Source organism: Sinocyclocheilus grahami, unplaced genomic scaffold (assembly GCF_001515645.1).
Source record: "Sinocyclocheilus grahami isolate Dianchi unplaced genomic scaffold, SAMN03320097.WGS_v1.1 scaffold1536.1, whole genome shotgun sequence".
Classification (NCBI taxonomy): domain Eukaryota; kingdom Metazoa; phylum Chordata; class Actinopteri; order Cypriniformes; family Cyprinidae; genus Sinocyclocheilus; species Sinocyclocheilus grahami.
The window spans coordinates 76,773-87,322 of record NW_015506715.1 but is presented as its reverse complement, the minus strand read 5'-3'; the positions used below and the strand labels follow the sequence as shown (position 1 = coordinate 87,322).

At 40.2% G+C, this 10,550-nt stretch overlaps 1 protein-coding gene across 1 annotated transcript; it reads right to left on the bottom strand.

Moving 5' to 3' along the window:
- Nucleotides 1-2,065: 2,065 nt before the first annotated feature.
- Nucleotides 2,066-2,956, bottom strand: LOC107571010 (gastrula zinc finger protein XlCGF7.1-like). Its single transcript, XM_016257292.1, has 2 exons — nucleotides 2,947-2,956; nucleotides 2,066-2,832 (listed from the first exon to the last, which is right to left on the bottom strand). Exons 1-2 carry the CDS (start codon nucleotides 2,954-2,956, stop codon nucleotides 2,192-2,194), a joined length of 651 nt encoding a protein of 216 aa, XP_016112778.1. The 3' UTR covers nucleotides 2,066-2,191.
- Between the last annotated feature and the right edge of the window lie 7,594 nt (nucleotides 2,957-10,550).

Genomic DNA, 10,550 nt, shown 5'->3' with positions numbered 1-10,550 from the left:
ACATAAATCTAACCTTTCATTGAAGAATAAGAATTTAAAATGGGGGGAAATCTCATTATGACTGTGAAACAGGAAGCCATGGCTGGATAATTTCATGTTCATAATCACCCTGGTATGCTCAGAATTGTAAATATGAATGGGAATATACTTCACAGATATTTTACTTATAAGAATTTCTAGGGGTACCAATAATGTTCCAACGTGTATTTGAGAAAAACATTTATTACATAATGAGATTTTCCCCCATTTTGAATTGTTTTAGTTCAATGAAAGGTTAGATATGTGTTTATGTAGTATGTTGGACTAGTTTAAGTGTTTATGTAGTTTATAAAACCTTACTTGTATCACACTTGACGTGTTCATTGTTTACTCATAACCGGAGTGAATAATCATGCAGATTTACGTTACAAGCTTATAGAATTGTACAGTAAGAAAGTTATTTCCCTTAACCAGGAAATTAACGTCTTAGAATTGACAAGACAGTTGACCCTGAGTGGTCAGCTAAATATCTACAGTGGATCTAAAATATGAATAGTTAATTATAACTAGTTATGGTTAATTATTCATATTTCCCCATGAGCTGATTCGCTACACTGTATATACGTATAGGTAGATGCCCTATTAGTGGCTGTTTGTATGGGCCACGATATGCAAGCCGTCAGCCATATTGGAATGATCAGAGCCAGTCTGTTAACACTTGGGAGATGCAACCATAGTTATACACATTCAGCAATGATTTTGCTAAACTATCACAATACAACAAGATGAATCCGTTAACAAACAACATAAAAAGTTACTATAGTTTAAAAAGCTGTAATATTGAGTAATACATATCTAAGAAAAAAACAAACCAACACATTCTTACCTGTGAAAGTTTATCCAATTTTTCGGGAATTTAAATGTTGGCGTTTTTGCAACCAGAGGCTGCGCAATGTTGTGGTATCTCATTGATTGACAAAACTCATTGGTTTCTATTGTAAGTGACCACAAATGGACCGTTCTGAGATGGCGGACGCGTCGACATGTCTGGAGCAGTCAAATGTGGCATCTACCTACATATCTAAGTGTGTATCAGTATATTATATTGTAGCGTTCTGCTACTAATGAAATCAGTCGCACTGTAACTTTATTAAAGGGTTAGTTCACCTAAAAATGAAAATTAGCCCATAAATTACTCACCCTCAAGTCATCCTAGGTGTGTATGACTTTCTTCTTTAAGACAAATCCAGTCAGAGTTATATTAAAAGTGGTCTTTGATCTTTCAAGCTGTTTAATGGCACTCAGCGGGTGTTGCATGCTTCAGTCCAAAACCAGTTAGATAAAGATCGCCCTTCCATAAAAAAAAAAGTGACTCACACGGCTCCGGGGGGTGAACAAAGGCCTTCTGTAGCGAATCGATGCGTTTTTGTAAGATAAATATCCATATTCAAAACGTAATAATCACCTTAATGTAGCTTGCGTCAACAGTTGTACATACATAATTGTCTATATTATATATGGTGTTTTTGCTATTTTGTACATTGTCTATTTTGTATATTTGTATATTAATCTTCTTATTATCTGTGTCCTGTCTTGTCACTCTGTTGAACTGTGGAGCTTCTGTCAATAAAACAAATTCCTCGTATGAGTAAACATACCTGGCAATAAAGCTCATTCTGATTCTGATGCATCGTCCCTGTCAAATAAGTAAATGAAAAAAAATGAAGAAAAAAAAATTGATGCGGCACCAAAATGCAAAAGGGAGGGATTTTTTTCTATCACTTTCAACCTCAGGTCCCAGGTGGAAAAGAAAGTGCAATAAAATACATTTTATTCCAGTACACTTGGTACACTTCCATAATGTACTTTAAAATTTCTCTATTTTTGTGCACTACTTTTTGTTAATATACTAAAAATTATTCTTTAGTACTGCTTAAGATAATCTTTAGATCATCTAAGTGTACTCAACTGTGCTATTTTGGGACACCATGAATATGAACTAAAATGTGCTTTTAACATACTCTGTAAAGAAAAAAGAAAAAAAGTCATGTTTACTACAGTAAAACCATGGTTAATTTTCGTAAGGGATATGACAAGCACTAAACTCGTCCATCTCTGGCTCAGCACCAGCCAAAGCACGAAAGCATATTTGAATTTAGCAGTTAATCACACGACACACTGAACAATAAGCACACTGTTGTGATAGTACACGTTAAAGAGCTACTTTATGTCCATCAGATGTAAATGGCTTCTCTTCAGTGTGAATCTTCATGTGTTTCCTAAGATTTCCTTTTTGAGTGAAGCTCTTTCCACACTGTTGGCAGGTGTAAGGCTTTTCTCCAGAGTGAATTCTCGTGTGGTCATCGAGGTGTTGTTTAAATGTAAAACTTTTTCCACATTGAGAGCAAGTGTAAGGTTTCTCTCCACTGTGAATTCTCATGTGCTTGTTAAGGTTTGATTTTCGAATGAAGTTCTTTCCACACAGTTTGCAGGTGAAAGGTTTCTCTCCAGTGTGAGTTCTCATGTGGTCTCTAAGGTGTCCTTTTTGAGTAAAACTCTTTCCACATTGTTGGCAGGTGTAAGGCTTCTCTCCAGTGTGAATCCTCATGTGGTCATCGAGATGTTGTTTATATGCAAAACTTTTCCCACACCGAGAGCATGTGTAAGGTTTCTCTCCAGTGTGAGTTCTCATGTGAACATTAAGGTTTGATTTTTCAGTAAAACTCTTTCCACACTGTTGGCAGGTGAAATAACTTCTATTTGCTGTCTTTTGAGCTCTTTTTTGTGTATTTTCAGAATGAAAGTTAACTTCTTCAATGAGTTCTTGACTCTCCTCTTTCAGTGTCATCAGGTCTAATGCAGAAAAAGACAAATCCAGATTAACACCATTTTAATGGCACAAAGAACAAACATCAAAACCAACATGTAGATCTTATATGCACTGAGTGTTAAATGTCATTTCAAAACCTCTTCCCATTATTCGAAGTTATTATGATAAAAAAAGAGCAAAGTTTATTGTATAATCTTAGTTGCGTATGTTTTAATGCTCATTGTGATCTCAACATGACTGTTCACATGAGGCGACCTGCTCCATGTCAAATAAAACATTTTAATTACAAAACTCTTATGACATTCTTCAAAAATGCCATTCCTTTCTGTAGAGTTGAGCATTTTAATAAGGATCAGATGAGTGAGTTCAGCTTTGAGAATGAAAACCAACCTGTTTGTTCCTCAGTATCTTCATGTTTGACTCTGAATGTTTCTTCAATCTTCACGTCTTCACTCTCCTCTTTAATAAACTCCATCTTTGTTTGTTCCTCAGTATCTTCATGTTTGTCTCTGAATGCTTCTTCAATCTTCATGTCTTCACTCTCCTCTTTAATAAACTCCATCTTTATAATAGTGTCACGTGGATCTGTAAGAGATGAATAACAGATTTCTCAAGTTATCAATAACACAGATCTTCTGGCTTACACAAGCAAGTGTGAAGGGCTCTCAATTCACTACAGAGCATTTGTGACATTTCCAGTTAAATATTAAGTATCTTTGTATGAGCTGTTTTTTCCAGAAGAAAGAAATATGGTTCAATGATTAAAGCTGTACATGTTCGGTTTCATCAACCAGCAAAAATATGACAACATACTCAGGTGTTACACCTCATCGTTAGGAGTGAATGATGTTCAGTTTCTAAATATAAGGGGCTGTTTTACACCTGGTCACTTCATGCATTTTGTCTGATCGGATAGCTATCAGATCGTGTAAACACCAGGTGTAAATGCCCTCCAAAACGCATTCGAGACGGATATAAATCCAATCGCTCAAACCACTTCAGGAGGTGGTCTGGGCCGCATTCCAGACGAAACTGGACCAGTGTAAATGCATCTGGTTGTTGAAACCACATGTGTAAATTTTACTCCTCCCAAAACGTTAAAATAATAAACGTGTGAGCGTGTTATAGGCTATATGACATTATAGTCAGATATGACAGCGCTAATGCAACACGCGTGTTCTCCTATTGCGGTTTTTGATCTTGAAATATGCTGATAATTAATAAAATGCAGCGCTTATCTTTTGATTTCGTTGACTTGAACTCCGTTCAATTTAAATAGAGCACAGGAATTGAAGATCGGATTTAAATCCATTTTGCAACGACACATTTATGTGGCCAAGTGTAAATGGAAACATTTGAACAAATCAGATAGATATCCAATCAGCGAAAACACATGAAATGACCAGGTGTAAACACGCCCTAAGATGCATTAAGAAGTTTATTAGAAACACTTAAACTGTACAAGTATATCCTTCACAGGGTATACCTGAGACAAAATACCTGCAATATATTATATTATAAATTGTTATGTTATATTGTTATGGTCATGTTTACAGAGATGAACTGGCAGCGCGGATGGTCTTCATGAGATTTGAATTCTCCGTTGTAATACAACCTCTTGCATAACACAGCACACTGATTGGATCATAAGTGTTCGTTCTCATGAATAATACTGAGTAAAGCTCGGACAACTGATGACGTAGCTGCATACTCATTAGCCATGACAGCCAATCACCACTCCAGATTAACGTATATACGCCACTTTTCGTGATGTAGGTTAAACTTTGCTTTCTCAACCGAAATTGCTCCAAAAAATGAAAAAATAACCACTTTTCCCCTTAAAAAATAGACATAACGAGTGCTATTGTTTTCACTGATGTGCAACCTGTTCATATATGTTAACATCTCAAACAATGTGTTTTAGGGTTTCATGACACTTTAAAGTACAACAGTCATATGGGTTTCTTCAACAATACCATTTATTTCTGTAGAGCTGGACATTTTAATAAGGGGGCAATTCAACCGTTACGGATGTGACGTTAGAGGTCAGTGGCGGTTCGGAGCTCTTTCAGAACTTCCGGAGCATGACCACCCTCATGCAGGTCCTTCAGTGCCTTGGCCTGATGAACCTGCAGTAACGCCATAGTGTGTAAGGCAGAGGCAGCTTCTCCACAAGCCGTATTAAGCATCGCCGGTCAGACCAGACAAATGCTTACAGGCCCGGGAGGGGAGCAACAGGTTTCCCTGCCAGGAGGAGACGGTCTTAGGACACCACTGCATCGCTACCAAACGCTCCACTGGGGGGGATTGCCGTATACCCCCTAGCTGCACCACCGTCGAGGGAGGTGAGGGAGGAGGAACCAGCAGGTCAGTTTCTGGCAGTAAAAGGTGCTGTCCATGACCTGGTGAGCTCCTCATGCACCTCTGGGAAGAAAGGCACCTCGGCGGGGCGCTTAGAACAGCGCGGGCCACCCTGAGAAACCAATCATCCAACCTCGAGGGCTCGGGATGAGGTGGAGGTCTCCACTCGAGCCCTACCCTCTCGGCGGACCGGGAAAGCATAGCAGACATCTCCGGATCGGATTCAGGCATTGCCACAGTCCTGGAGGGCGGCAGTGCAGCCGAATCTTTCTCTACAGAGAGCTCTTCCTCCGATGCAGTGATCGACATCCGGTCGTCGGGAGGAGCACCGAAGGATACCGCTGGTACGCTCTTTGAAGAGGGCTCAACCAGGCTCAACTGGTTGCGAAGCGCTAGAGAAGCGATGGTCCCCCGAGGGTTGGTTCCCTGAGGGGTTTGCCACCACTGTAACCCTCAGACCGCCCGTGCTACTGCCGAAGTATCCTCGCCTGGCTGCCGCCAGGACAAACACTAGATCGGGGCAGAGGCAACGGAGCTCCGCCCCCCTGGAGAAAACGGAGTCTGGCCCGCAGCTCCGAGACGGTCATCTTCCCGCAATGGGAACATGAGTCATCCACGAACGCCACCTCAGCGTGTTTAATGCCCGGACACATGAGGCAGCAATCATGATCATCACCCGACGCCAAGTAACAACCGCATCCAGAAACGCACGGGTGAAACGGCATCTTTAAAAAGATGATCTGTCATCTTTACAAAGACGCACCTGTGTAAGCTATTTTAGGGAAATGCTTATTTAGGTGCGGAGACACACAGGGGAGATGGCCGCTTGCAGCACAACAGAGGGTAGTGCAGCCTAAAGTGCACAACCCACTCGACACAGGAACGACCACCACTGAAGCGCCGTCCGCCAACACAAAAAGCTCCCTAGAGCACATTGAACTTGTCGTCACAAACGAAGATATGGCAGAATGGTGTTATCGCTCGGCTCCGAAACCAAAAAACCTGGTATGCATTGCACTGGCTGCCTTTTTATGCTCATGCTGTGATCAGTGGCAGCTGGATGCAATCATCGCATGCCAATGTCCAGTGGCTTGTTTAGTTTACACTCAAAGTAGATTGGTCTCTCAAAGCGAGATCCCAATTCGTTGGTCACGACGTGACTCGACATCAAATTCAATATTCTAAAATTCAATATGCAGACATTCAAGCCAAAAGGCTTCGTTTTCCTTTTTGGAGATCATCTACTCTTCCCTGTGGATTACTTCTGAATTACTTTCTCTACGATCTGAATTTTAGAATATTAGATCCAGGAACATGTCGCACTTGGTAAAATCAGTTTCTGCTACGCCTGACACAGCAGTATACCTTTATCAGTAATCAGCAACGAGGCAAACATGCGCGCCGGTATGCATATGATTTAAGGGTGGAGGGGGTACAATGCTGTTTCATGCATTCAGAGTTGTTTACACTGTTAAAGAATTGAATTCTCATGCCAAGCATGGACAAAGTTTCAAAAATAATTTGGACATATGACTGTACCAAAAATCTTACTTCCGGGTTTGTACAAGTTTCTGAGAGTTTTTTTTAGATCGTGGCTCTTCATGACGTAGACGAGGATGGAACTCCTTATATTGGCATTTCTCCCGGAAGAGCGAGCCCGCGCACGCAATGACCAGAGCGAGAGCGAGAGCGCGCCCATCAACGCGCTTCATCTGGTGGCAGCGCTGCATGGGACTTGCTCGGGAAAAATGTCTCCAAAGAAGTGTTTTTGGTTGTAAAGGAAAGGGATAACCTTGTTCAACTCCCCGTAGAATCCAGCGTAATGTAAACAGTGGATACAGTTTGTTTTTCGGGGCAGCAACGGAGTTTCACAAGTGTGTTTGTTGACAAACGTTTTATAAACAAGGCCCAGTTCAACACTGGATTTGCACATCGTTTGATACTGAAAGATGGAGTGGTCCCAGCTATAAAAGATCCCGGTCATGATTCAGAACTGCAGACGGTAAGTGAAACGGCATCAAATGTCTGTTTTGTTGGCATTCGGCGCCCAAGTGCTCGTCACTTTTTAGCTCCGCCCACAGCGCGCCTCCAGGAGCTCGGCTTTTTCCGGAGATAATCGTAATTTGTAAATATGATAAAACTAAAGACTATTTGGAGATATGAAGGATGCAGTACTACTCTATAGGTACTCAAGATTAACATGAGATTGGGTGAAACTGTGTGTGTTATGCCCCCTTTAATATGAAGCGTCCGTAGTCTACAATAGATTTACAATGCACAAACCAGAAGCAACAATATCTACCAAATGGAGAAGGGTTGGCAATTCACAAAGTATAAAATTTTTTTGTTTTGTTTTTGTGTTTCAGAGGAAAAATCATACGGACGTGACAGTTCTGAAAGCGGAATTTATACGATTAATGCATATAAAATGCTAGAGATGGGACGTTTTACATTGAGACTCCGAAGCCTGTTTTACTCTATTGAAGCAGACTGGTTAGAAAGACTGTGTCGAGGCTTGTATCAAATCTCCATGATCATGTGACCGATGACGTTTGAGGCTTCATACGTCACAATTAAACACCTGAAGCGAGGTGACTGACTCGAATCTTTGGCGCGGCGTCATTCATTATAAGAAGACGCGAAATGCTTGATGTTCCCTCCCTGTTTCATAGCAACACTTTAATGTGTGGACAATGATTCTCAGAATGAAGACACAGCTGCTATTGCTGAGTATTGCTTTTGTGTTGAAACTGGAATCAATAAGATGTGTGAATCATTTGAAAGTGGCTGCTATAATCACAGCTGACCACTAGATGTCACTAATAGGGTCTGTCTTTGAGGCTTTGAAGCTTTTCTGGTAAAATCAGGAAAAAGCCTCTCAAACTTCACAAGGCTTCACCTGCCCATCTCTATAAAATGCTTTAAAAACTTTAACAGAGATAGAGGGTATTTAATAGTTGCTAGTATTCGTTCATTTAAGCCATTATTCAACTAATCGCACATTTATATTAAATTAACATAATACTCCATAATAAGCATATTCCGCGCTCAAGCAAATGCATAAAGTTTGCCACAAAGCACGGGCAAAAGTAGCCTAATGATTATGAAAAAAAAGGAGACATTTTAACTAGTCCTTGTCGCCTGCAAAGATGAAATTCACTAAATCTCCACTGGACGCGCCTTTAGAGAGAAATGCATTCACAGATTACATAATCAGGGAGTAGCCTATTTGATTTCCTTATGAATTGGTTCGTTTAAAAGTAGACAAGCTTTCGTTAGATACATTTCTAATGTATGTAAGGCACCCCAATTTTAAGTTGTTTCATTATCAGGAAAAAATGCACGTGATCAGGCGCCTCCCTGTGACTGACTGCGAATAAGATTACGGTTTCACATTTTGCATCTGCATAACATAGTGAATTATTTTTAACATGCAATGATACAAAATAAAACCAAGATTTGTAATGAAGAAAAAATATTTATAGACAAATAAGAATGAATGACCTACACAGTAGGCTACCAGTCATCGGCAATATGGTAAACATGCACGCCAGTATGCATAACAGTGTGTTCACACCAGACGCAAATGTAATTATTTGCGCGAGTAGATTACATTCAAAGTCAACGCAAAGACGTGAACAGAGGCGAATTCGCGACGCGAAATGCGCAACGCGTTTTCCACGAATGCACGATATTCGCTTCAATCGCGTCTTTCGCACAAGTTCAAAAATTTCAACTCAAGCGGAAAATTCGCATGACGCGTTCTCGCGCAAGCCAATCAGCGAAGAGTTTCTTGACACGTCCAGTTGAATCAGACAATAGAAGAGAGCATTATTGCAGCCGTCTGTTATTATATAGGTCTGGAGCATAGAAAACAATTACAATCAGTTGTAGTGGTAGTTGTATTTTATTAGCATGGCTACAGAGATGCTGCTATCAATAATAGTAATATCAGTGTATATATACAGTAGTGAAATGTAACACACATATTAATACAGGATCCTAACGTTATTCATCCTCCTCTGGATGGTGCTGTGAACCCAGACACGTCGGCGTTTGGCTTTCCATTGTATTTGGGACTTTTTGACAACAGGTACAAAACAGCGATTGTAGTCATCTCCACCATGGTTGATCGCGCTGTTTTTATTCACGCGAGTGACACGAAAAATATCCCGCGAGTAATCTAGAGCGGTGTTTCCCAACCTTTATTTAAGTCGCGGCACCCTTTGGAAATTTTAACAAACTTGTGGCACCCTACAAAATTAACAGAAACAATACTGTACTACATCGATGTTTCCTGTCGGCTCAATGTTTGAGTGGACTTTGCTGTTCTGATGAGCATGAACGGTATACGAGTGGAGCGACTGAGCGGAGCGCACGCATAGAGCAGATAATACGCAGAGCGTCACACCACGTGACAGTGAAACCTGAGCGGTAAACTCATTTTCGGCAGCCGAAATTTCGGTGCATCTCTAATTATAGGCGACATCAGAAATGGATATTATATAATAGCTGCTTTTTAGAACATTTTAACAATTTAAAAATATTAAAAAAGGATTTTTTTACATGGTACCCCGGTTGGGAAACACTGATCTAGAGCGAGGGACGCGTTGGGCATATTCGCTTCGCGTCTGGTGTGAACACACCATAAGATTTAATATGAAGCATCCGTAACTGTCACGTACATAACGCATTTTTATGGTTGATAAGAGCAAAGAATAGAGATGAACTGTTGATCATAATTAGAATGGCCATAAGTTGGCTTTGTACAGAAGGTTTCAAGTTAATTGCATTAATAATTACTATATGACATAAACTTCATCTTTCAAATGTTACGGACGTGTGACAGCGCGGAAGCGTCCAGACCTCATAAATCAAAAAATCATCGCTGTTTAGACAAAGTGAATTTATTTACTTTCCAGACAGGCCTCCATCTTGCTACAAAATACTTACTGTTGACATAAATTAAAAAATGGGCAGTCTTTGAGCTCTCATTTGAAAACATGAAATATAGTCGGATGAAAATGTAATTTTGCTTTAGGTGCACCCCTCATACGTGGTGGATAAACATAGCGATTTCCTTCAAATTTCTATTAAAGCATGTTAATGCAGTAGAATACAGACCTAAATGCACAAGTTAAACAGGGTTTTATTCTTTTGGTAAAACTTTATTTTTTTCATGGTAAGGATGACTTTTGCATGGAATTGCCCAAGAATCAGATGAGTGAGTTCAGCTTTGAGAATGAAAACCAACCTGTTTGTTCCTCAGTATCTTCATGTTTGTCTCTGAATGCTTCTTCAATCTTCATGTCTTCACTCTCCTCTTTAATAAACTCCATCTTTGTTTGTTCCTCAGTATCTTCATGTTTGTCTCTGAATG